The 27071-nt window shown below is 49.5% G+C and overlaps 1 protein-coding gene across 4 annotated transcripts in view; it reads left to right on the forward strand.

The window, feature by feature from the left end:
- Mad1l1 (mitotic arrest deficient 1 like 1) overlaps positions 1-27071 on the forward strand; it is a 343584-nt gene that overhangs the window by 188469 nt on the left and 128044 nt on the right. For all 4 annotated transcript variants that reach the window (XM_047533482.1, XM_047533484.1, XM_047533483.1 and 1 more), the window contains one exon: positions 22454-22542. In XM_047533482.1, the coding sequence (XP_047389438.1) occupies positions 22454-22542 (89 nt within the window). The remainder of the gene's footprint in view (positions 1-22453; positions 22543-27071) is intronic.

A 27071-nucleotide genomic window follows, 5' to 3' on the forward strand; every position in this document is an offset into this window, starting at 1 on the left:
CCCCTGCCAAATCCTGGGAGCTATGAGGTGCTGATACCTGGTTCTCTACAGTGCTGGACCGAGGATTTGGGGGACTGGGAAGAGAAGTGATTTTACCTTCATTCAGGGGTCCACCCAGAGGTTGCTGGGGCCTTAGGGACAGGCCCAGCAGAAGCTTTGGATAAAATGTAGTTGCTTCCACCCTGCAGAGTTGGTCAGATGCTGTAGGCTCATCCCTGGGCATGTCCCTGCATATCCCTCTGATGCCATGGACAGGGTACTGGTTCCTTGTGTGGGTTTCCTTCAGGCTTATGTTGGGAGCAGGTTTCTATCTCTGCCTCTGATTGCCCAATCTTTAGCCTATTTCTTCTTGTTTATTTCACTTCTCTCTTCTCCTTTCCAGTTAAAAGGAAAATAAGACATGGCAGTGCCTGGGGACCAGGGGTACAGAAGGCAGCTCTTACCTGGTTGACTGTGAGCTTCTGTCCTTCCCACCAGCACACCCAGGGCCAAGGGATGCCTGCTGCTAAGTAAGCCCTCATGCTGCCCTTGGTGAGGCTGTGGCGGGGAATGGGGACCCAGGACCTGGCTATCTGTGTTCAGATCCTGACCCTGCCACTGTTTCCTGTGGGCTTTGTGACTGGCCTCAGGCTCCTGTCCAGCAGGGACCTTCTGTCCTCACTGAGCCAATGTAGGGGTTTTCCCCCTTGGCCATAGACCCCAGGCGAGGCAACACCATCCCATGGAGCAGTTTCCCATGGGAACTTGCTTTATCTGTGCCGGCTGTCATGGGAGGCTCTGGTCTTGAGTGTTACTATGGCTAGTTCAATTGCAATTCAAATTGATTTTTCAGTTTTATTTACTTTAAGTAGCCACGTGTAGCAGGTGGCCACCATATTGCCCAGGCCGCCTGGGTGATCCACGCACAGGTTGTGCTATGTCCTTCCTCCTCCAGGCCCCTCTCGGTGAGGCTATGTGAGATGCTGTCTCCACCCTCCTGCTTTCTGCACTGCCGGGTCCATTTGCCTCTGGCTTGCTCTGCTCCTTTTGTGTTGTGTTCCCAGCCTTGTCCTTTTGTTCTTACTTGTGGTCCCTTCTGTACTGGCTCCCGGGGGATGAGGTTGACATGTCTGGCTGGCTCTGGTCCCTCCTGCTTTGTGCAGTGCCCTTCAGAGGAGGCTCTAGGGAGAGACGTGCCAAGCAGAGGCCCATGGGGACCACAGTGGGACTGGGGGCCAGAGCTGTTGACCTCAAGCCCCCCCACCATCCTGCTTGCCTTAGGTTTGCAGCCATAGCCAAATACCCTCTCTCTGGGTCTCACTTCCTTGACTAAACCAGAGCCATTCTTTCCTGGGATTATAAGTAAAATCATACCAAAATGCTAGTGCCAAACCCACCATACCAGCTCTTCATCCAGAGACAGGCATGGATAAAGGCAGCCAGAGTTCACTGTGGGACCGCAAGAGCTGGGACCACCAACTCTGCCCCTGAAGTCCCCACACCCTATGGCAGAGATGGCCTTTGGGGTGCTATCTGGCACCTTGGACCCTCAACAATGGGGTCAGGTGGGCTGTCTGGAGAACTCCTCACACAAGGTGTCCAAGGCTGTGGGGGTCCCATCCCCACCTCCTGTCTGCAGCTTCTCTCAGTGTGCCTGCCAGGAGGAAAAGGAGAACTTTAAACATCCCGAGCTAATTGCAGATGACAAGACAAAGGCAGTTTGACTTCCCATTATTAACCAGCAAACCATGCTAATTAGTGAACATAAGTACAGTTCATGCTTTTTCTTTAAGTGCAATTAATATCACAGGGAAAGAAGTCCCGGGCCACAGTCCTGTCACTAACACACCTCGTACTAATTAGACATGGCTAGCAGTGGCTGAAGAGATGAGAGTTTTGATTACAAGTATAAAAAGTTCTCAAATATTTTATGTACTTGAGAGAGTGAGAATTGAGAGTTTATTTTCTGGTTTAAAAGGCACGACACCCCTCATAGTTTGATGTAAATAAGCAGCCATTTCCCTCAGTTCCCATTTTCCCCCAATGGGGTTCTTCCTTGGCCCCTGCTCCTCGCTCCCTGGGGAGCCCTGCGTGGGTCAGTCTGTCCCAAGAAAGTGCCATGGCTGCGGCAGAGCCAGGGCTCAGCCAGACCTCCCCTGCCACCCTCTTCCTTTCCCTCCACAATGGGCAGCATCACAGTCACCATCATGTATGGAGGCTGCTTGCCCTGGGTGGTGAGTTCTCTACAGAGGGTCCTGCATCTGGAACCCCATCTGGGCAGCCCTGTGCCTGTGTGAAGGACCTGGACTTTGAGGCCCTTGTGTGTAGGAGTGTGCGGTCTCTGGAGTCCACTGAGTCTCTTGGAGCCTCAGGCTTCTTGCTGTGGGCTGCATGCAAGGAAGGGCTGGGCCCACCCCAGGTGGCTTTGCTGGTGCTCTGTCCTTGGTGCTGATGCCAGGCTGGGTCATGGAGCAGAAGCAAGCTGGTTCTTCAGTGCTAGTCACTGTTATCTGCCCATCACAAGTCTGCTCTTGCTGCCTTTAGCTTGGCCCTTGCTGTCCAGCAAGCGACTGTGAGCCCTTCCTGGTAGGGAGACTACAGAGCCAGTTACTCTGTGCACTGGTCCTACCATGTGACTGGGCACCAGCCTGGAGGAAATTGATGTGGGGCAGACTTGGGAGGAGAACTACCTGCAGGGACGGAGGGGTGACTTTGAAGGCTAGGGACTGTCCCCTGGTCTGGGCAGCCAGTTCACTTTATGCCACACAAAGTATGTCCCAAGCAGGTCTGGGGAAAGGTCTGAAGCCTGAGTCCCTGGCCTCTTTCCACTGGCCTCCCTCCCGTCCTTGATTTGGCTGACTTTATACCCCGGAGCCTTTCACATCCTCATAGGCGTAGTCTCCCTGCTGTGTGACAGGCACTTTGCTTCCTTAACTTTTGCTGCCTCATCCCCAACTTGGAGGGAGAAAAGATGGGTTCCTTGTAAGTCTGGCAAGCCTCGTGTGTGTGTTTCAAAAGACCTAGGCCTCTTAGTGCAGTGTTCCTGGGGGAGACCAGAGCCTGGTCCTCAGTGGGCCCCATGGAGCTGGTGCAGAGCTCTCTTCCTGCGCCTGTTACACCTGACTTCTGCCTTATTCCCAAGGGCACATGGCGACGAGGCTCCTCCATTCGAGGGAGGACTCTTGGAAACCAAGGCGGACACAGATTTAATTTAGGCACCTCTTGCATTCAGGCTAAAACTTACCTAATTTAGTCATTACCAAATGTCTCTTCTGGGTCTCATTCTGAGGGTTCAGGGAGGCTGTGACTGTGTCTCAGGACTCTCTCCCTGCTATAACAAAATGCCACACATTGGGTGGCTCAAAGAAATGGCACAGCTCTGAAGAGCTGAATGTCCAAGGTTTAGTGTCTGGTGAAGCTCCTCTCTGCTTCCCGCTGTTGCTTAGTGTGTTGAGAGTGGTGATCAAACCCGCGGCCCCTTCCTTGAGGGCACTGGTCACACTTCAGGACCTCATCACCATCCCAGAAATCCCTCCTGAGACTACCACCCAGGGTGAGATTCATCAGCATGTGGGTTGGGAACAGCCTGGCATGTTCCCGTCTCATCCTGAGTGTGGACCACCCTATGTCTTCTCCCGACTCCTTGGCACCTGGCAAGGGCGTGCCCATACACTCTCCCTCTTCTCACTCTTTCACTGACCCCCAACCCCTTGTCAGCTCTGAGCAGCCCTCTTCTCACGCTTCATGTGACTCCTGTGCTGTCCCTTCTCTTGGAATGTGCTGAGTCGTCAGAGCCCAGTTGTCCCCCTCAGGTGAAGATGCACTTCACCATCCCTCTTTTCTTCATGCGATACGCTCTTTTCAGGCTGCCTTTGTGGGGACAGGTGATTGTCATCACCACCACATCAACTCATTGTCACATAGTTCTAGGCCTGGTGACCTTAACATACACAAGTGTTTGCTGCTGCGCATTTTGTTCCAAGCACACGTTCAATGCTTTGTGTGGCTTGTTCACGATGACATCCCAGCAAACCTGTGAGCTGGTCAAATTGTGGTTCCAGTTATTCTGAGGAGGGAAGAGGCTCAGTGAGGACTGTGACATGCCCATGTTTATGTATGCTGAGGCTCAGTCCCAGGTGACCCTGTCCACAGCCACACGATCCCACCTGCAAGTGTCCAGTGAAGTCCACAGAAATGGGGGATCTAGGGATCTTGGCCTCCAGCACTGGTCAGGGCCAGGCAGGCAACTGACCATTTGAAGTGTTTACTGACTGACTAGATGTGGACATTTAGGAGGCAGACTGTCTAGGCTCCTCTGTCCCTTCCCATCTGGTCAGCAAAGATCCAAATGCTATCACCTTTCAAGGGTCATCTGCACTTTAGAAACAGTAGCCTGAAAGTTGATGCCCTAACCCAGAAAAATAAATTTCCAGTAGCTTAATTTCTGGCCCCTAGCCATAAAAGATAGGTGGATCCCCACTCACCTCCAAAAAAGCAGAAGAAAAGTCCCAATGTGGAAGGAACACTATAGCCTGTTTTTGTCTGTGCTCCAGGACACAGGTTCTGAGTTGGCAGAGCCCTGTGCCGTGTGTGGTGTCTGATTCTGAGAGGCCTTTCTGTGGGTTTCTTTTGCAGAATTCCCTAGGCACCCTCATGTTTTCTCTTTCAAGTAAATTTCAGAGTCAGCTTCCAAGTTGTGTAGCAACTCTGCTGGAATTGTGTGACCCATGGACTGATGTGGGAACATGCAGTCTTTGCAGTATGGACGCCCCATGTTGCCTGTTCCCCATGTTGGCCTCCCTGTCCTTCCCTCCAATTAGAGAGTCTTGCCCCTCTGTTCGGTGTATGCCTGGTGTGTGTCCCTTTGGCAGATGCACGAGGTGTTTGTAGTTTGTTGCTGGCAGGTTGCTTGTTTACAGCCCGTATTGAACTCAGGGGAGGGAGAGGAGGAGAAGTGTGTGCTTTAGATTTGAAGCAGAAAGAACCCCTATGGATTCTACCCCACAAAACGCAAAAGATTTAGTCTATAATCACAAAAAGAAAAAATTGGTTAATTTATCTTTAAAAAACGTGGGAGTAATTCCACATAGGGGAGGGTCTTGCCCTCACTGGTTCTAGGTACACAGTGCTTTGTGTTTTGTAAACTTTTTGCATCTCTGTGGTGGCTCCTCTGCTCAGCTCTTTTCCAACTATTAGTTCATGCTGTGTCAGCCTTCAGCACTTCTGCTTCTGCTGTGCTGCTCAAACCCATAGGCCCCTCACCGTCGCTGTCCTGAGCTCCCTCGGGGGGCAGAGCGGCCAGCAGATAGGGCAGGCATGGCCCCTGCCTGCCGCAGGAGTTTTGGAGAAGCTCCCTTTCTCTGAAGAGCCTACCCTACCAGCTCTTCCAGAGTTGTTTGCCTTCCTGCCCAAGCCCTGCCAGCAGCTCCTCCTGGGCACATCTCGCCCTCCAGGCCTGCTCTGCAGTCTTGGTGTTGCTCTGATCCTTGCATGTGTGGGCTTTCCCTCCACCAGGGAGCATGGGGCCATGGGTTTGCCTGTGTTGGCTGCCCCTCAGCTCCAGAGAGCCCCTGCCAGGGTAACCTGCACATGCAAGTCTTGCAAGGACAGGGAGCCTCCAGATTGGGGGCAGCTGTATGGTGGGGAGGGCCCTTTCCATAGGGACCTTCCTGTTCGTGGAATGTTGCTGCTTCTAAGCAGGTTTCATTATCCTGTATCCAGCAGGCACAAAGTTATCTGCAGACCCTCACATCTCACCTTCTGTTCTGGGGAGGAGGCACCTCATTGATTCTGGTCAAGTTTCAGAGCCAGTGGGAAGCATGTGGGCACAGTCATGGCTTACCAGGCCCTGGTGCCATCTTCCTGCAAGGGAAGTTGGGCTGGGGTTGCTCCCCAACCAGAACAGGGTTTAGGGTGGCAGGAACCCCCTTAATGGGGGTTGGCACTCCTCCATGCACTCAGGTAGCAGGAACTGCCTGCACTGCTTCTAGATAAGCACTGCTTCTGACTTCCATGAGGCTTTGGGGCTAAGGGCACAGTTTTACATCTCAAATGCTGAATTCCCCACATCATGGGCTGCCCTGCCTTCTCTCTCTCTAGAGTGAAGGCACAGTTGGCTCAGCACTTAGCTGTCAGTGGCCATGTAGCTACCCTGGACCTTCCAGCCCTGACATGTAGCTCTGCTCATCCCTTTGGAGGTTCATCACTCTGCTTTGCAGTGGCCTCCTCCTTAGGGTGGTTACTGAGGACCACTTCAGAGTGATGAACTGGCTGTCCAGGGGGCAAACTTCTGGACTGCACACTCCAGCTGGGCTTCTTTTTCTGAGGAGCAGTTGTTTCCCAGCTCAGGGGACTGGCTGTGCTTAGCAGGTGGTGACTGGGTGAGCTGTCACTGGCAGTACAACCTCTGTACCCATGCCTTCCTCCAGGCTGGAGTGGAAATGTGAGAGAGGACTTAACTTAATGTCCCTCCCTCCACCAAGAAGCAGCAGCCACTTTAGAGACCCTCCTGGGTGCTGATGTGTTGAAAATAGAGCAGAATGGTGGCCTTTGGGCAGGGTTCCCATCCTGATCTCAGAATCACCTCTTGGAGACAGCAACCATTTCTTCCCAGATTGTACCCTAGAGAGCCAGTTACGGCCCCAGAACCTTCTAAGACCCTGCACTCAGCGTCATCAGCACTCCAGAGGTGTTTATCACAGATGAAGACCCACGTATGTCGAGTGAATGAATGATGAGACTGCGTGGGTGTGTGCACATGGAAAAGCGTGCTGTCTCTGGTTCCCAGCAGTGGTCACGTTAATTAGAATTGCTGTCGGGTGGTGGGGGGAGCAAGTTACCCAGCTTTTCCTCTGGTTATTACTTTGTGGAATTAGGTAAAACCTCCGGGATCAAACCATGCATCCTCTCAAATTAAACTAAATACAGTCTCTATTTAAAGATTTTGCCATGCTGGGTAGGCGACCATGAGCACTATTAGCATTAAAGTTCCATGAAGCTTTGGGGCTCAGGGCACAGTTGGCAGGCCAGGTCTGCACAGACCTGTAGGTGCCTGTGGACAGAAGCACAGGGCAGGTTTCAGGGTGCTGGGCTATATTGACCCAGGGAGGTTGCAGAGCTCTGTGCCTGGTGTGGGCAGCTCTTACAGGAACCTGTGCCCATGTTTTAGTTGCTTTTTTGCTGCTATGACTAAATGATCTGACCAGCACAACCATAGAGGAGAAAGTGTTTATTTGAGGGCTCACGGTTTCAGGAGTATTAGTCCATAGAAGGCCGACTCCATTCCTCAGGGCTCATGATGAAGCAGAACATCATGGTGGAAAAGTGTGATGGAGGAAAGCAGCTCACACAGTGAACAGGAAGCAGAGAGACTCCACTCTCCAGATACAAAATATAAACCCAATAGCCAGGCCCCCAGTGAACTACGCCCTCCAGCCACACCCCACCTGCCTCCAGTTACTACTTAGTTAAACCCATCAAGGATTAATTCACTGATTGGGTTACGACTCTCACAACCCAATCATTTCTCTTCTGAACCTTGCATTGTCTCACATGTGAGCTTTTGGGGGACACCTCACATCCAAGCCATAACAGCCCAGTTCTGCTGCAGTCTGGATTTCATGCCATCTGCTTAGAGAGCTACATCTTGAAGTGTCAGGGGTTTCCTCTCTGGGTATCTGGACTATCCTGACCTTGGCCCTGCTCTCTGCTCGTCTCTCAGAAAACTGTGGCTATCCTGCCTGAAATCCAGTTGTTTTCATCTTATTCACACTTACCTTCAAATTGTGTAAATGAGATTCAAAATCTGATTCTATAAGATCAACCCAATTGACAAGCTCTAGCCAGACCAATTGGTAAACAAAATGGGAAGACAGAAATTACCATGTCAGGAATGAAAGAACTAACACTAACACTTGCTTTTTTTTTTTTTTTAATTTTGTTTTAGATTAGAGCTACCCTAGTGGGTGTGAAATGGTATCTCATGGCTTTGATTTGCACCTCCCTGATGGTTAGTGATGCTGAGCTTCTCTTCACGTGTTTATGTGGTCATTTATCTGTCTTGTCTATCTTTGGATAAGCATCTGTTCAAGTCTGTTGCCCTGACTCCCTGCCTTTTTTCTTTTTCTTTTCTTTTGGGTTTTGTTTGCTTGTTTGTTTGTTGGTCTATTTATTTGTACTGGAGATTGAATCCAGGGGCACTTTACCACTGAGTTACATCCCCAATCATTTATTTATTTATTTTTTGAGACAGAATCTTGCTAAGTTGCTGAGACTGGCCTCAAACTTGCAGTCCTACTGTCTCAACTCCCAAGTCACTGGGATTATAGGTATGCGCCTCCATTGCCCATTTTTAAACTGAACTGTCTTTTTGTTGATGCATTGCAAGAGTTCTTTATGCATTCTGAATACTAAACCTTTATCAGAGATATGATTTCAAATACCTGCCCCTGCCTGTGTGCCTTTTTATTTCTTGATAAATTCCTTTGGTAGGCGGAAGGTTGTAATTTTGATGAAGTCTCTTTTCTCTCTCTCTCTCTCTTTTTTTTCTTTTCAGTGGCATATCTTAAGAAATCATTGCCAGGTCCAAGGTCAGGAGGATTCACTCCTTATGTTTCCTTCTAAGAGTTTTGCAATTTAGCTTTTACATCTTGATTTTGATCCATTTTGAGTTAATTTTAAATATGGTGTGAGGTAGGGGTCTACGTTGATTCTTTTGCATGTGGATGTTCAGTGATCTCAAAGCCAATTGTGAAGAGATTCTTCTTCCCTGTTCAGTAATCTTGGCATCTTGCTAAAAAGCAATTGAGCCAAGCACAGTGGTGCACACCCGTAATCCCAGTAACTCAGGAGGCTGAGGCGGAAGATCGCAAGTTCAAGGCCAACTTTGGCAACTTAGGTTCTAAGCAAATTAATTTAGTTAGACCTTGTCTCAAAATAAAAACACAAAAAAAACTGGGAATGTGTTTCCGTGGTTAAGTACCCCTGGGTTCAATTCCTGGTACCAAAACAAACAAAAACAGTGATTGATCATAGGTATTTGGGTTTGTTTTTGGACTCAGTTCTCTTCTGTTGATCTGTATGTATATCTTCCCTTATTCTGTTGCCTGATTGTTTTAATCACTGTATCTTTGTAAGTTGGGGTGAATCTTTCAACTCCGTTTTTTCCTTCAAGTTTGTCTTGCCTATTGAGGGTCTCTTGCAGTTCCATATTCTGCAATTTTAGGATAAGTTTTTCCTATTTCCAAAAAAAAAAAAAAAAAAATGTTGTCATTTGGGATTTTGACAGGGATTGCATTGAATCTGTCCATAACTTTGGGGGGAATCTTACTGTCTTAACAGTAATAGTGTTCTAACCTGTGAGCATGAGCACATAATTTCTTTTAGCAATGTTTTATAGTTTATAGCAGTACAAGTCTTTCATCTTCTTACTTAAACATACTTGCATTTTATTCTCTTTGGTGGTGTTATAAATGAAACTGTTTTCTTAATTTCCTTTTGATGTGTTCATTGCTAGTCCATAGAAATGCCCCTAATTTTTTATATTGATCGTGTATTTTACAGTTTTGTTGAATTCATTTATTAGTTCTAATATATTAATTTATGGTTTTCTACATGTGAGATCATGTCATCTATAAATAGCTTTTGCAGTTTGAATGCCTTTATTTCTTTTTGCCAGTTACCCTGACTGGCTTTCAGGACAGTGCTGCATAACAGTGGTAAAAGTGGACATCCTTGTCTTGATCCTGATCTCAAGGGAGAACTGTCAGGCAGTTTTTCATCATTGAATATGGTGTTAGCTATGGGTTCTCATCTTTGTCCTTTATCGTGTTACAGAAGTTCCTTTCTATTTCTACTCATTGAGTACTTTTAAAAATGCATTGGATTTTGTCAAATGCCTTTTCTGCCCCTTTGTATGATCATGTGGGTGTTTTCCTTCACTCTGCTAATATGGAGTATTATATTAATTGATTTTCATGTATTGAACCACCCTTACATTCTTGGTGTCATTTGCACTTCATTTGCAAGTGTGTGTTTTAATCAGCTTTTTTTTTTTTTTTGCTGCTGTGATTAAAGAGCTGACAAGAACAATTTTAAGGAGGAAAAGTTTATTTGGGGGCTTATGGTTTCAGAGGTCTCAGACCATAGACAGCTGGCTCCATTCCTTGGGCCTTGAGGTGAGGCTGAAATCATGGCAGAAGATTGTGGAAGAGGGTAAGTGGCTCACATGATGATCAGAAAGCAAAGAGAGACTCCACTTGCCAAATACAAATATATACCCTAAAGGCATGCCCTCGATGCCCACCTCCTCCAGCTACACCCTACCTGCCTTCAGTTACCACTCAGTAATTCCCCATCAGGGGATTAATTCACTGATTGGATCAAAACTCTCAAAACCAAATAATTTCGCCTCTGATTGTTCTTGTATTGTCTCACACATGAGCTTTTGGGGGGCAATTAATATCTAAACTGTAATGTGGTGTATGATCCTTTCAGTAAACTGATGAATCCAGTTTGTTGATATCTTGTTGAGGGTTTTTACATCTATAGTCATCAAGGTTACTGGTTTTAAATCTTTTTATGTGATATCTGGTTTTGGTATCAGGGTAATGGTGACCTCAGAGATTGAATTAAGGAGCATTCCCTTCTAATCTTTTTGTAAGAGTTTTTAGAAGAATTAGAGTTGGTCCTTATTTAAATATTTGGTGAATTTACCAATTAAACCATCTGGTCCTGTTATGAACCAGATACCATAGCTTATTTTTTGTGGGAAAGTTAGATTACTGATTTAGTCTCTTTCTTACTACAGAAATTTTGTTTCTTTGTGGATCTTAGAAATTTGTCCATTCCATCTAGGTTTTCTAATAATTTTTTGGTGTAATTGTTTGTGGTGTTCCCCTATAATTTTGTTTCTGTAAGTTTGGTAGTAATGACCCTTCATTTCTAATTTTAGTAAGGATACTTTTTCTCAGTATCAAAGATATACTATTTTTAATTTTCACGGTTATCGTTCACTATTCAGGGCTTTAAAGATATTGTTCCATTGATATCTCACTTGCATCATTTCCAACAACTCATCTGCTGTCATTCTTATTGTTTGTCCCTTATGTAATGTCTATTTTTCTGACTGCTGTTAAGATTGTTTATCAACGGGCTTTCCTTTTTTTCTTTTTTCTTTTTTTTTTTTTAATCTATATTGAGGACTGAATCCAGGGGTGCTCTACCATGAAACTACATCCCCAGTCCTTTATTTTTTAAATTTTTAGACAGGGTCTTGCTAAGTTGCTGAGGCTGACCTTGAACTTGCTATCCTCCTGCTTTAACCTCTTAAGTCACTGAGACTATAGGTGTTGCCACCGTACCTGGCTTTATCACTGGTCATAAGCAATATTATTATATATGATGTGTATCTTCATGTTTCTCATGCTTAGGCTTTTGGGGTTTCTTAGGTCTATGTGTTTGTTGTTAATATTTGGTAAGACCCCCAGAGGCCTTTTCAACTTCAAAGATAATTTGTTTCTATTTTTAAGATTTTAATAATTCCTATTGCTGTGTCTTAAGTTCTCTGTAGTTTTGTTGTCCTTTAATAGGTTTTTTTTTTCCAGCGTGAGGGGGAGGGGGTTTGCTGGGTATTGAACCCAGAATTGCTCTACCACTGAACTACATCCCCAGTCCTTTTCACATTATGTTTTTTTATTGAGACATGGTCTCACTAAGTTGGTGAGACTGGCCTCAAACTTGGGATCCTCCTGACTCAACCTACCAAGTCTCTGGGATTACTGCACTTGACTAGTATCTAATTGTTCATTAAAATAATTTGTGGCTCAGTGATTCGAATGCTTGCCTAGCATGTTGAGGCATTGGGTTCAATCCTCAGCACCTCATAAAAATAAGTAAATAAATAATGAAGTTAAAAAAATTTTAAAAATCATTCATTTAATTTTTTAATTTCACCCATTGTAGTTTTCATCTCTGTAATTTGATCTTTTGTGTATTTTTTCTTCCATGTTTCTTTTGAACTTTTGAAAATATAGAATTTAGTTATAGTAGCCATTTTAAAGTCCCCCAATTCTAACTCCTGTGTTGGTTCTAAGCTTGTTTTGATTCATTTTTTATTTTCTATTTTTCTCCTTTGCCTTTTGACATTTTGTTTTGGTGCCAGGCATTATGAGTGCTATCTTGTTGGATGCTGGATATTTTGCACTCCTATAGGTTGTCTTTGAGTTTTGGGTAAGTGTTCAGCTCAGTTGCTTTGACATAGTCAAAACCTTCACAAAATTGGTGCATATGATGTGGTGGGCTTTTCTGGATAGTCCTCATGCCAGGGCCAGTGTCCCTCACTGCTCACTACCCTGACTGACCCTGAGGGTTATGGGGATTTTCCCTCTGGCTTGTGGGAGTAGGCCCTGTATGATCCCTCGAGTCCTCCCCGACACACTTGTCGGCCACCGGGAGTTTCCTTTCCACATTTGTTGACCCACTTTCTGTTGAGTACTCAATGGGGACCCTGCTCCTTCCCCTGGCTGTGTCCCTGGCTACCTCAGCCTCCCTATGGTCCTGGCCATAGCCCCTTGACAAGGTCTGTGTGTGTCCTGGGAACACAGGTCGGGTGAACTGGCCTTGTTGCCTTCCTGGGACTGGGCATTGGGTTTCTCCTACATATTGGAAAGCACTCAATCAAGACTGGCAGATCTTATCATGTGACAGTTTCTGGTTTTCCAAGGGAATTTCTATCTTGCTATGGGTATTTCATTGATATTTAGAGACCGCTGGTCTGAAGAAAAGGGATTTTTAGGTGCTATCTCCTGTGCTGGAATCAGCCTCCAAACCCCGACCGCTGCATTCTCTGCGTGGTCCTCATGTGCCCGACCACCATGTGGCCAGCCCTGCCCTCGTCTTCTCACCATGCCTGTTTGAGATGGGTCTGCAGCAGTGAGGCAAGGCTTGGGGTCTGGCTAGGGTGCTCCAGCCCCCTGTGTCCCATCAGGCTTCACCTGTTCTCCGACAAAGTGAGGAGCTCTCTGGGATAGGGTCTCAGTGCTTGATAAGAACAGGTCCCTTTGGTCTTCTAGTGTGCTTTTCCCACATCTCTAGACTTTGGTTCCTCCCTGCCTTACCCACACTGCCACAGGGCATTCCTTTGCCTTCTGGAAAACTTGCTCTTTGCCCCTCCTCACTCCTTACCAGCTCCACCCGTGGTGCTTGGGTTAGATAGCCTGCATGTCCCTGCTGCACCTGCCTTTCAGTTGCCACCTGGTTCCCTCCCTAGGCTTTAGAGGTTGGCCTGCCAGAGGTCCCTGAGCCAGCTGAGGTGTTTCTCAGGACCCTTGGGTTCTTGGTAGCCCCCTGGAAACCTCAGATGGAGTGGGAGGTATAGGCCCCTGAGTCACTGTGTGTTTATAGCTAGGACCTGAGAGGGTGGGAACAGACTGTCATGCACAGTGAGGACAGTGTGGGCTTTACTCCTGAGTTTCTTTCTCCTTGGAATAGTCTAGTTGGAGTGGGAAAACTTCCAACATGTGATTCCCCACCTTCTCTATGATTTCTTCCTTGTGTGTAACTTGGCCTGGCAGGGGACTCTCGGTCCTGTTGGCCCCACCATCCCTGTTGATAATGATTAAGTCATAATGTCCCCTTCCTTCCCTGTTGCACCTGCAGTTTTAGAGGTAGCAATGTCTGGTCCTGGTCCTAAGGGTGGGGTGAGATAAAGAGGAGCATGATCTGTATGTGCTGCGTGTGTCAGTGTGTAGACCTGGGCACAAGGACATGGGGACATGTGCAGCTGCTCTCAGGACTGCTGGCTCAGTGGGTTGTGCGGGAGCTGCCGACGCTCGCACCTCCTGCCGTCCACCTAGGTTTCTGCAGGGATGAGCAGCTCTTGACTGAGTTCTGAACAAAAGAAAGTGTGGCACTTCCTCAGCATGACTACAGCTGCTGCTCTAAGGAATGTGCTGATACTAGCAGTGCACAAAAAACATTTTGTGATTTCACCAAAGGCAATGTTTCTCAGGCTAGTCTCAGATAATTATAAATAGCTTTGGAACTGGTGTGAATGTTGTCAGGACATTTGGAAGTTGTGCTCAGTGCAAGACAGGTCTTCCTTCCGCAGGTAAGTCCAGTGCATTTTGGGTGGACTGCTTGAAAGTGCCAGCAGACAACCTCCTTGTCTGGGTGAAGCCCCATCCTGCAAGCTCCTGTGTCCTGTGCATCCAGGTTTAGGGGTTGTTAGGAAGGCTGAAGTGTGGAGCAGGCTGGGTAAGTGCTGAGGGCTGTCATTCCAGCTATTTCCACAAACCATGCTCTTCAGCTTTTTGGCCATAGTCCTGAATGACATTTTCTCATCCATATGGTATGGTTTGGTCTGGGTCAGGAGTGAGCAGACTTTGGCCCACAGGCCAAACCCAGCCCCGCTGCAGTCTCTGGGATTGAACCCAGGGCCTTGTGCTTGCAAGGCAAGCACTCTACCAACTGAGCTATATCCCCAGCCCTTGTTGCAGTCTTTTGTAAGTAAAATTTTCTTGGAACTCAGCTGTACTGGTTCACTTACTTTTACCCTAGCTGTTTGTGCAGCAGGAGCAGAGACCATGTAATCTGCAAGGTGGAAACCATAGGCCCTTTCCTGCAGAAGCAGTCTGACCCTGGTCTAGGCGATATGTCCAGGCAGCAACACCTTCAGTTCTGGGTTTGATGCATACCTGGAGCCTGGCCTCTTGGGTCTGAATCTGGAGCCAGAGCCCTGCCACCTCTGCTGCGGCTTCCTGAATGGAGCCCCTGGCCTGATGAGACACTGCCTGCCTCCCCACACAGCCCAGTGTGGTGGGGGAGTGGGTGCCCCAAGACACCCACTCTTGGTAGACCCAAGGGGAACCCAAGAAGCAGCACTTGCCGCTGTTGCCCTGCACACACCTGGCACACCCTTGCCCAAACAGAGGCTAGGGGTGAAACCGGAGTTTGAGATGAAACTAGATTCTCCACCTCTGCTGGGTGGGTTGGGTCTGTATAAGCTGCAGGCCTCTGTAGCTGAGAAATATTTTGTAGTTCTTAAATGGTGGGCTCTGCCCTCCAGAGTTACAGCAAACCCCAGTAGCTCACTACTGATTTCTTTATCAGTTCTTGTCTTACTCATTCGGAGAATGAAATCCACGGATGAGGATGAGTGCATGTAAGAATAGGATTTACTTATGTCTGAGTAGAAACAGAACTTCCAAAGGGTGGGAGGGGACCCAAGAGCAGTTGCTGCTTGCATGTGCTAGTCTAGGGGTTTATATACCCTTGGGGCAAGGCTGTTGGTCCCAAATTTGTGCTAATCAGTGTTTGGAAAAGTGCCAATGCTACTGGTTAGCCCTGCAGTCCTGTTCAGGTCTGGCCCACTCTGTTTTCCTACCACTCACGGGGAAGCGGAAGGGTTGAGGGTCAGCAGATGGTGGGTGCTCAGGAGTTCTGAGCTATGGTGCTGTGTGGAACAGGTGTCTGCACCGGGCCCTGGACTGGTCTTGCTGTGCCTCGGGTCTGCTCTGGCATGGTGGTCTCTGCATGGCCACAACCCATGCTCCAGCCTACGTGGGCCACCATTCTGCAGCTCCATCCCTGCTTCATTGCCACTTTTCAGTGGGGATTAGTAAGCTGGTTAATGACTTGGTTGCGGGGAGCCACAGCAGAGGGATACCTTTGCTTCATCCTAGTTTATGAAACAGGTGCACAGAGGAGATGAGGGACCCTGCTGATATCCCCTCCCTACAGTGTGGTCAGAATCCACAGAATAGGCCAAGATTATGAGGCTGCCCAAGGTCCCACCCCCGGTTACATCTGCTGCATGCTGGATGCAGAGAAGTGAGGTGGTGAGCTGGCTGTAGGAGCCCACCATCCCACAGACGCAGCCTGAGGGGTTTCCTCTCCCGGTATTCTGCTGCTAAGAAGCAGCACAGGAGGTGTCCAGGGTGTGGGCTGCTGTTGTTGGGTTTCTGTCCTTCCTGTGAATGTGCATTCTTAATGTTTACTTACTGTTTGAGCAAAGAACACATGACTTGGTGCAAAGTGAAGAAAGTAAGAGGCGAAGTAGTAACAAGTGGTCTTCTGCCAGCCCCTCCAGGGTCTCTGGGTGTTGGGCTGTTAGGTTCATTTTCAGGCCTCTTCGAATTGCCATCCTACTTCTTCCTTAAACAGTCCCGTGGTAAGTCTCTTGTGACCTGTGTTAGCAGTAGACAAAGCAGAGGCTCAGAAAGCTTTGTGTAGTTTGCCTCTGGGTGAGTGGTGGGCCAGTTCTCTGTGACTTCGCTTTTTCTGTCATTTCAGAACCCAGCCTGTGTAGGCTCCCTGAGCCCTTCCTTGGGGATGGGCACTGTCCTTCACACACTTCTGTGGGGCCTGTAGCCCTGCAGCCCTGCATCCAGTGTGGCCTCCAGCAGGGGCTGGACATAGTGTGGCTGAGGAACCCTGGCAGTGGAGCACATGGTGCCTCCACCCTCTCCCCTGCAGCCAACCTGGGGTGAACGCCTGCTCCCGGGCCAGAGCTTTCAGCACACGTAGCTCCTGGTGCAGGCCCTGGGTGCACCTGCCCCGCCCCGTGCTGGAGCCTGACCTGCTGAGGGACATGCTGCTACCAGGGTGGCTACTGCCCCAGGCGTGGTTCATTTGGAGCAGGCACTGTTGGTAATTATGCCTCTTAATCTAGAAGAGCCAGCCAGAGAAAGGAATATCAATTTGTATATTAGCCTCAGAGATTGGAATTGGGCAACACAAGCCCTCTCTTTAGGATGAAATTGGAATGAAACAGGCGACACTTAGGGTAATGTGGAGAAATTGCTGTTGGCTGTGGCAGGCGGTGAGCTCCTGCCCCCTGCCCTACCCACTGTGCCCATGCTCACCTGGTGGCTATGGGCAGGCCCACCCTGCTAAAACCCTAAGAATACTTCTTCTTTGGGGCCTTTTGCAGGGAGAGCTTCTGTGTGGAGCTGCATGGTTTTACGGCAGTTGGCAGGGTTTCTCAGAAGACGCAATCCAATTAGTCCTTGTGTTCGCTGTTCTTTTAAACCGACTCTAAACACAAGTTTTTCTCAGTGAAGTATGAAATAGGTAGTCGCAGCCTGCAATATTAATGCATTTCCAATTTTCTCTTTCCTTCTTTTTGGCCAAGTAATAGTGTGGATTAGCTTGGTCTGTCTGAAAGGGAGCTGGTAATGGATGCTCTCCTGGCTGGCCTGCAGAGGGAGGGCAGGTCCCCTGGGACCCATGAAGCCTCTTGTGCATTGGACTGGGGCCCAGAGAGGTGGAAAGACAGGCCACAGCCACAGTTGGCGAGTGTGAGTTTGACTGCATAAGTGTGAAAGCAAGACAATGAGTGAGTGTGGGAGCGTGTGTTGGGTCAGGGAAAGAAGCCTGGGTTGCCATGTGAGACAGGGCAGGTTCAGCATTTGTCCACCCCCTGACTGGCCTGTGCCCTGGCCTAGGCAGTTACCCACTCCACATTGAAATGTCAAGGACAGATGGTCTCACTGCAGGTTGAGGAGTGGCGGTGTGTCTACGGGAGCGACCTCGTGTTTACCCTGCACCCATATGCCCAGGTGTGGGTATCCAGCTGGCCTGGTCACAGCCTCTTGTGGCCCTGCCCTGTGGAGCACCCATATTGTTGCTCAACCTTAGTGATAAAGGGATCAGGAGGAGGACATGGGGCAGCTCAGGGCTTCCTTGGGTGGCCATGGCTGCTCAGCCAGCAGAGCCTTATGGCCGATGACAGGTAGTTAATGCTGTGAGCTGCTTGCGGGTCACTGGGAACCCTCCTCAGGTTTCAATCTCAGTATCCTTCCGCACATTGCCTCCCTTTACAAACTAGTAGGTTTAAATTGTTTCTTGAATGGGGCGGCTGGCTTGTAAGAAGTCTAGGTCCTTTCTTCCAGTGCTGGCTTAACTCTCTGCACGTGTCCTCTGCCTGTCAGAAGCTACTGAGGGAGCAAGGTAGAGTGTGTGGGTGCCCGGCTCCTGGGAGGAGCTGGTGTCCCCGTGCACCCAGGGGCTGGGCGGGAAGTGGGCTTCAGGTGGAAACCTGACCCATGCATATCTTGATGGCCAGTCTCCCACTGAGGGACTGAGGGAGGGCAGTAAAGGTGTGACCCAGCACAGAAGAGCAGCAGGACAGCCCTGGGCAGGTGGGCCTGTGGGTGTATCAGGTGATCAATTACCTGACAGGGCTTGGGAAGCAGTTCTGGCACAGGCCCGGGGGAAGGGAATGGCCCAGTGAGAAGAAGAAAGTTGAGCGTGTGTTAGTAGAGATGAGCCTGAGGTTGCAGATTAAAATTAAAGAGCTCAATGTTTGCTTTGAACATTGTGGCACAAGTCAACACTTCTCACTCCATTCCTGATAATCATTCAAAAGTAAGAGGAATGAAAACCAAAATGACAAAACAGAAATGGAGGTAAGCCCAAACCCTAAGCAGAGGCAGATGGCCCGCAGCAGAGGAAATGCATGCTGTGTGTAGATGTGGGCACGGGGAGAAACCAGGGCTTGGTCCGCAGGAAAAGAGCTCAGAGAGGCCAAATAACACCCGCCTTGCTGGCCAGGGCCTCATGAGAGGCAAGGCCTGGCCTTGGTGAAGCTGGTCCTGTGTGGCTTACAAGACAGCAGGGAGCTGTGTGAGGGACCCCGGCACCCGTGCCTGAAGCAGAGAAGGGCAGTTGTCGCTCTGATGAGAGTTCACAGCTTCCCCTTCTTACTGGAAAGAAGTAGTGACTCTTGGCTGAATTCACAACACGACCAGCAGGTTGTATTTAAGTAAAGAAAGTGGCCCTGTCTACTCCCCAGTGTGGCCTCATGCTAAACTGGATATGATAAAAGTCCTCTTTCATGATGAGCAATGAAAGTCAGGATGCCCATTTATGAGCCAGAAGGAGAGAAACAGGAAAGGAAAATTCACAGAAAAAGAAGTAGATCTCGAGCACATGATTGTGTGCACATGTTTTGCCAAGAAATAAAAACTCGCAATCGAGCAGAGTATGTGTGCCCCACCCCCAGAGTCAGAGGAGAAGGCCATGGAGCTGAGGGCCTCAGACAGGAGGGGGCAGGAAGGCAGGAAGGAAGATGGACTGGAAGACCACGGGAAGGAAGTTCTCCTGGGAAAGCCAGCCACGAGAACCGCATGGAGTTAGGAGAACAGTAGCAGTGTACCTGTTACACGTTCTGGTGACATAGGACTTGGATATTTAGTAGGAAGTATTAAGATAGGAGAGAAAGGGAGAAATGGGTTTCTTGTCATTAGTAGCTGAAATTGAAAACATACCCTATGGAGAGCATTAAACTGTTGAAGTGTGTTAACTGGGTGTTAGTGTTCTCCAGAAGAACAAAACCTGTCAATCCGTCTGTCTGCCTGGAGAGGTTGGTTGGTTGGTTGGTTATGAGGGATTGGCTCATGTGATATGGAAGCTAAGAAGTCCTACAGTTAGCATCTATAAGCTAGAGACCTAGAAAAACTAGTGGTGGAGGAACTCAGTCCAGGTTTGAAGGCCTGGACCATGAGGCTGAAATGTCCTAGCTTAGATGGGGAGGCAGGAAAAGAAGGAACCTCACATCGTTTTCTTTATGCTGTTCGGCCCTTGGGTTGGATGCTGCTGCCCACGTCAGTATTGGGGAGGGCGTCTCCTGAGTCCACTGATTCCAATGCCGAACTACCCAGAGGTCTCAGAGACACACTAGGAGACGAAGTTTCATGCAGGCACCTCTGGCTCAGCTAAGTGATCACGTGAAATTAAAGTCATGGACCCCACAGAGGTGTCCATGACAATGAGATGGGACTAGTCAGACACTGCACAGGACTGTGATCAGCACAGCCTAAACACAGGGAGGTATGGTCACAGAACCAGAGCCTCTGCTATAAGAGCAACCGGTAGGAAAAGTACAAACTGTTCTGAGTATCAAGAGACTTAACACATAAAACAGTAAACAATATTAGAACACCATAGAGTGATATAGTTTTAAAAACTACAAGACAGGAAGCAAAAGAACATATACAGAAATAGACACACATTTCAAAATATAGGTGGGTTAAACTCTTCTACTAAATGGAAAAGACTTTCTAATGAATTATAAAGCAGAACCAAGAGCTGAAACGTGTGCACTGTGGGGCCATCTGTCAGTCCTAAACACGGAAGCAGGAGTTGTCGTTTTGGTCATGCTCAAGTCTGAATTCCAGCCATAAAGCAGGTAGAATCAGGGTGGGTATCTGTGTGCCAGAGAACAGCACCACTGTTTAGGAAACTGAAATATGGAGAGGGGCGAGGGGAGAGGTCAAAGATACTAGCAGCAGGGGAGTTTACTTCCTTGTCCGTGACATAGCATGTTTTTGTGAGTCCCTGGTCCCCAGAACTAGAGGACTCATTCTCTGAAGAGTGCTCGTGGAAAATGTCCATGGATTACTCACACGTTATGTAATAAAGAGAAGCTTTATAACCCTTATAACCCTTATAAATTCAAATAAAACCTTTTCTGATGGTGATGTGACGAAATTTGAAGTCACAGACAAAACTAGAAAAAGAAAAGGCTCCTATTGCTTGGAAATTCAAAAACAAAACAAAGACAAACAGAACAAAACATTCTGTCTTAATTCTTGGTTCAAAGAAGAAATGCAATTCAAAAGTGCGTAAAATCTAGAAAACAATTGTATTGAAGCAGTCCTCATCAGAGTCAGTGGAAACATCTAAATTCATGGTTTAAATATTTATACCATGGGACAAGAAATCATGAATATACATGGACTAACCTCCAGCTGCAGAAGTCAGAGATGCAGTAAAAGAAAACCCCAGTAAGACAAAAGTTAGGAATCCAGTGGTCAAAGCAGTGGTTAATAGGAGAACAAGAAGTGGTAGAAATAATAAGCGTCCAGGTGCCTGTTAGTTGAAATGAAGTCAACAAAATGGACAAAATATTCACAACTCTAGTAAAATGTAATAGCATCACCACCCAAAATAAGAAGCAGGACTAATTACATTCACGCTCCTGGCTGGGGAAGGCGTGAAAGAGCCTCCGGGTACAGAGGATTCTGTGTGGCCAGGTGGGGCCCCCACACCCCACACAGAGAATATTCCCAAGCTCACACCCACAGCTTAGACCTCACCTCATGTGTCATACCTCCACAGTAAGTTAAATGACAAATAAAAAATAACCCTAAAAAGAATATGATTTCTAAATGACTTCTGTGGAAATAATTATGAATCATATTGCAACTCCTTTTGAATAAACCCAAACATCCAAAATGGATTATATTTTCCTAGAAAGTTTCTCTTCAATACTGACTCCAGAAGAAAAATCCTAAACAGTCCACTATGGAAGAGCAAAGTTGTCACAAAGTGGCTCTGTCTGTCTTGCTGCCCTCTCCCAACAAAGAGAAATGGAAGCTGCATCAGGCATCAGTTTCAGGGAAGTTCTACCAGATTCTCAGGATAGGCGCGTGCAAGGCGGGTGGGTGGTTCCCAGGTGTGGAGGAAGGAGGAGGGCTCTTTGGAAGTGAGCACTGTGTCAATAACAGCTGCAAAGATTGTACAAGGCCTTGCACAAGTGCATACCCCACGGAGGAGCCGCCCTAGTGCTTGTTAGTGTCAGCACACTAGAATATCAGTGGTGTGTTGAAATACACTGCCTTGGTCCATCTTTAGCAGCTCCCACAGAATAATAGAGGTTGATAATTTATAATAAACAGTTATTTCTGTTCACATTTCTGGAGGCCAAGGCGTCCAAGGTTAAGGGACCACAACTGGCAAGGGTGTGGGAAGGGTGAGGGGACCTGAGGGCTGCACTGAGGAGGGACCAGAGCTTTGTCAGCAGACAGCCACTGACCATGAGGCCTCCTGGGCAAGCCCACGTCTAGGTGGAGGGAGGAGTTCAGCTCTGAGTGCATGTCCTCTGGCTCCTGGGGCCCTGGCCAGCAACTGACCATTGACTGTGCCCATTTTCAAGCCTGAAATTACTGTGGCTCCCCATTTCTGCCACCCCAACCCCTCCCACTGCGGCGCATCAGAACTTTATAGTTCACCTTCCTCCTGGGCGAGGCCTGCAGATTGTGCATTGTGTAGAGGAATCTGAAGTAGCAAACGAAGTAAAATAATGTATTCATTCAAAGCAGTGGCAAATTTAGAATATGTTCTTTCCAGTTACTATGTCCCTTTTTGCCGGAGAGATTTTGGTGTCTCTCCTTGGCATTCCCAGATGACTGTCTCCATGGCTAATCTGCAGGCAGAAGTGCTAAGGAAGGGAAAGGGTGGCTTTGCACGAGGTAGAAATGTGATGACCTTGTAGCTTCAGGCTTCTGGGCTTCCCAGGAAAGCAGCCCCCATCTTGTGTTCCTCAGCACGAGGAAGGGATCCTGCCTGGAGGACCTTTGGATGCCGTTTTTGGGATCTCTGGGGCCAGGCAGGGCCATGTGCTCTCCATAGGACTGCACAGGCCCTGTACCTGCTGACCTCAGGCCACCTCAGGCCCTGTGTTTTCTTGTAGTTGGAGATGGAACTGAAGATGCTGAAGTCCCAGCCGAGTTCTGCCGAGTCGAGCTTCCCGTTCTGCAGAGAGGAGATGGACACACTCAGGTACGCTCTGTTGGGGCTCCGACTGCTGGCATGGGAGTCTACGAGAGCCCCTTTCTCCACTGCCTCCTGGATGGCATTTTGTTCCTCAGTTGCATTCTGCCTGCTTGGGTTCCTCTGCAGGGACACTCAATCTCCACTGGGCTGGACCTTTTCCAGTATCCTTTTCTTGGCCAACACTGATAGACAGCTGGGCCTCGCAGCCTCCCCCACATTCAGGAGCATGCAGAAACTCCTGTCAGGGCATCTGGTGGGACCTGCCTTTGCTGCCAGCAAAGTGAAGCAACAGGCCTATCCTCTTGGCTGGTGCAGCTCTAGAGGCAGCAAGGAATTTATGAGCTGTGGTGTGCTGGGGGGTACAGATGAGGCCCTTTCAGATTATTGCTTATAGAAGCAGAAGCCAGGCCAGATGTGCTCTCTGCTGCCAGCCAGGCACCTCCACTTTCAGGGCGTGCCCACTCACCCTGAGCTGCTGTTTTCCTAGGTGCCTTCCCTCACCTTCACCATCCAGCATCCAGCACTTCTCAGTAAGCAGAGACCACAGGCTGGGATTTTTCCCAGATCTTATTTCCTTCTCCCCAAGATGTAGCAGGGTCTTGGAGGAGATCCAGATGTGTGGTGGGCTCCTGAGCAGCCTCTCCTGACTTGCCTCTGGTGCGTGCTTTAGCCCTGCTGTTCCGTTTCTAGTCGAAGTGGCTGTGGCATGTCTCGTGGGAGGCGGCCACTGTGGGTGCGGAGTGAGCATGGTGGAGTGGCCATGCCCTGTGCAGCCTCCCTTTTGCCTCGAGTGTCTGCTGTGGACCGGGTACCTGGCATCCAGGGCTTCCTACCCTGGGAACTGTTTCTGGTGGATGAAAGGAGATGGGACCTGGGGACCTGGACAGCCCCAGTAGACACCCTTGGTGAGTCCACTGGAGCTGGAGTTGGAGCGGCCCTCCCTGGGTTATGCAGCCAAAGCCCGAGCAGCCTTGGGCAAGCCCTGGTTCCCATGGCTAAAATGACCTCAGCCGTGTCTCCCCCTGGGTTTCGTTTTCTTGTGGGTAGTGTGTGGATGACCCCAACTTTGCAGGGTTGTTGAGAGTGATGGCAGGAAAATGTGTGTGATGCCTCTGGTCCAACCAGGCCCAGAAGTGTTGAGCGAACAGCAGTTATGGTCCCTTCCAGGTTTGAGGTTCTCTCCCTCATTTCTGAAGCATTTCTAATATATGGACAGAGGCCTTATAAATAGCTCTTTGGAGACCTGCCAGATTCCAGGCTGTTTGCTTTGCGCTCGTTCCGTCATTCACTCGTTAGACATTGCGTGTGCGCCGTGGGCACCATCAGGGCTCAGCACTGAGGATGATGGAGTGGTGAGTGAGATGCACACTCTCTGTCTTCATCAGTTTTGTGGTTTAATGGGGACTTGGGGGGACATTATTCACAGGGAATTGTGACTCTGTAATTGTGGATGGAGAGGAGTGAGGTGGTGCTGTGAGAGCGGTGTCTGGGTGCAGGGGTCTCCCCTGGGACATGCATCTGTGTGGTCATGGATTGACAGGGTCGGAGGGGGAGCTGGAGGCCAGACCTGGGCCCCAGTGAGGGTTTGGTTTTTATCCTCCGAGCAGTGGGAAGCCATTATGTGTTTTAAAGTAGAGGAGCGACATGATTTAATTTGCAGTGGCCAGCACTCCTGGTCTCCAGAGTAGGCAACTTTCCTGACTGAGTGCTGGGCAGCATCTGCTGTGGGACACCCTTCCAAGCTGAAGTGGCTGTTCCCAGCCAGAGGAGGGCTGAGCACATCTCCTATACGTACCCCCAGCTCATGGGCAACCCCAGCTGTGATGAAGACCCTTATCCAGGGGTGTGAGTGGTGGGGGTGTGGGTTTCAGTGCAGGGGGCATTTGAATAAGACGGGGAGGCACCAAAAGATGTCTGGCAGCTTTGGAGCAGAGGCAGCCAAGAACTGCAAAGCAGGCGAGCTTCAGCTGGTGTCTGCCGTGAGAGGAGCAGGGCCAGGAGCTGGCCACGGAGGAGGGCGTCCAGAGAGTGCTGGGCTGGGAGGCCCGGGCTCGGCTTTCCTGGAGGAGGCATGAGGTGCTCATGGCTGGCCCCTCACCCTACCCAGTCCTGAATACCATGCAAGACAGGAGTGTCCTGTGTCCCCCAATCCCTGGGAACCCTGTCGTCAGGTGGTGCAGTGAAGGGATTGGATTTCGGTGTCGGCAGGTGCAGCCTTAGGGTGTTAGCCAAGGCTGCAGAGGACAAGCCTGCCCCAAGGGCCCAAGGCTGTCACCATGGACCAGCACTGTGCCACTCAGCTCTCCTCTCACAGGCAGGCATCCCATCCTCTGCCAGATACTCGCTGCCCGCAGCCTCCCCTGCTGCGGCTGACGGGAGCATGGCCAGGCGTGGGCTGGGCTCGTGTGGGCTGGAACACTTTGGATTTATTTTTTAAACCTCAAGAAAGGACTTTATTGTTGACATCTTTTGCTCAACGATCAAAGCTTCTCGTCCCCATTGTCACACTTGGAGAACGCAGCAGTGGAAAGGAGCAGCTTCGTGGTGGGCCTCTGGGAGCGGGTCGGGCTGCGTGGTGAGGCTGTGGTGGAGACAGGCGGCCTCCACAGTTCTGCAGCACTTCTGCCCCAGCCAAGGAGCAGCTGAGGGTGGAGACGGCTGTCACACAGGTACCTGCATCTGGGTGGCTGCTCTGGACTCAGGATGTGTGTGACAGGCAATCCCAGGTGAGCAGGGGCTCCGCTTGGTGCACCCAGTCAGGACTCACGGAGCCCAGGCGGCTCCTCTGGCTTCTCGGGACAGATTCCTGTGCAGGTGGGTGAGCCTTGCTTGGCCAGGGTGCCGATCTGCCCCTCACTCCGCAGGCCCGTCTCTTCAGGCCTATCTCTTCTGCTGGCATCTCTGGAGCCCCCAGCCCTTCAGCGGCACCACCTCTGCACCTTCTCATTTGCTCACGGTGGGCTCACGTGGGGTTGTATTGTGCCTCAGTCTCCCACCGCATCACCGGGGGATGACTGTGATGCGGTGGGGGGTTGGTGCTCTTGAGATGTCCACATTGGTAGCTCGCTTTTGTCCTGAACAAGGGACATATGTTGTGGTGAGTTTTCTTGGGACAACATCAGGCAACCCTCTGGCTGTGAGGTAGTGACAGAGGGGAGTGGGCCACCTGAAGACCACCCTGAGGAGCAGGGTCTCCAGACACCAGAAGCATCTGCTCCAGCTCCCCTGGGGAAGACACTGGTGATGTGGAGGCCAGAGGCCTCGTCGTTATCTCCCGCAGCAGTGGAAGAGAGAGCGGAGACTTAGGTGACCCCCTTTGAACAAGGGCCTGTTTCTCCTTTTGATTCTCACTCCCGAGCGTGAAGTGCTTTTCCTTCAGTCCTCTGTGAAACTTGCTGAGGAGCGGTTTTTGAAGTGGTTGGTTCAGAGGAAGACAGCAGACACAAGAGCCCTGCCACTGTCGGCCAGCCTTTCCCCGTGACCACCGTAGGCCAGCTGGCCACAGGAGAGCTTGGGGGTGGGGGACAGCACTGTCAACCCGGGTACTGGGAGTTCCTGTGCCTGTACCTTTACCTAGGTTATATTTGCTACACACAAGAGTAGACATACTTATTTGTTGTGTATAAGCGACATACATCCCTCACACCACATCATCTCTCAGCACAGAAAACGGAAGTGTCAGTGCAGATTTAAGTAGCAACAGCTGAGGCCCTTTCAAGTGGAACAAATCTGGGTTCGTTATTTTCTGCTGTCAAATAGAAGCTCTGGCAAATCCTAAATGTTGTCTGTGGATTTAGCAACTGGGTAGACTTTCAGTGATTCCAGAGGCTCGTGTGTCTGTGCCAATCCCTGTTAGTCACACTCCGGAGCCCCTCCTTCACGGCCACGCTTACTGCCTGCCAGGTCCCGTGGATGTCCTGGCTAGGTCCCAGCCCACGTGGGTGTCCCCAGGCTTTGGGGGCTGAGGGAGCCTGGTTGCTGATGCTGGAGACGTTGACCCACTTGGAGGATAGTGTGGTACTCTGCAATACCCACTTGTACCCAAGAGCCCGGACTGTGCATGTGGGAGTGAGTTTCCAAGCAACTGGCTGGAAACCTGGGATTTGTCCCTGTGGCTTTGCTAAGAGATCCCAGCTGGGCTGTTTCACTTGGGGCCCTCAGAATTACTTGTCTTTGTTTTCTGCTCTTGGTCTGGCCTATCTTTGGAGATGTCGGCCTGGTAGATGTTGACCTGTGTCACCAACTCCTGGGAGCTGAGGAGGGCACAGTGCTGGAGGCTCAGCATCATGGTGGAACTTTAATGCCTTGCTGATGGTGGGGTCATCCTACCCTACCTCAACTGAGGACTCATCCCCAAGCCCAGAGACACCATTCTCTCAAGAGAAGGGACCTGTTGTACTATGCAGAGATGTAGCATCACTGGCATGAGATGAAGCTAGGATGAGGTGCCGCTGGTTTTCAAGAATCTTCAACATCTAGTTCAGTTCCTCAGGCAGTCCCCTTCCTCCCAGGTCCTACTCACACCTGCAGAGCTG

Source organism: Sciurus carolinensis, chromosome 18 (assembly GCF_902686445.1).
Source record: "Sciurus carolinensis chromosome 18, mSciCar1.2, whole genome shotgun sequence".
Lineage (NCBI taxonomy): Eukaryota > Metazoa > Chordata > Mammalia > Rodentia > Sciuridae > Sciurus > Sciurus carolinensis.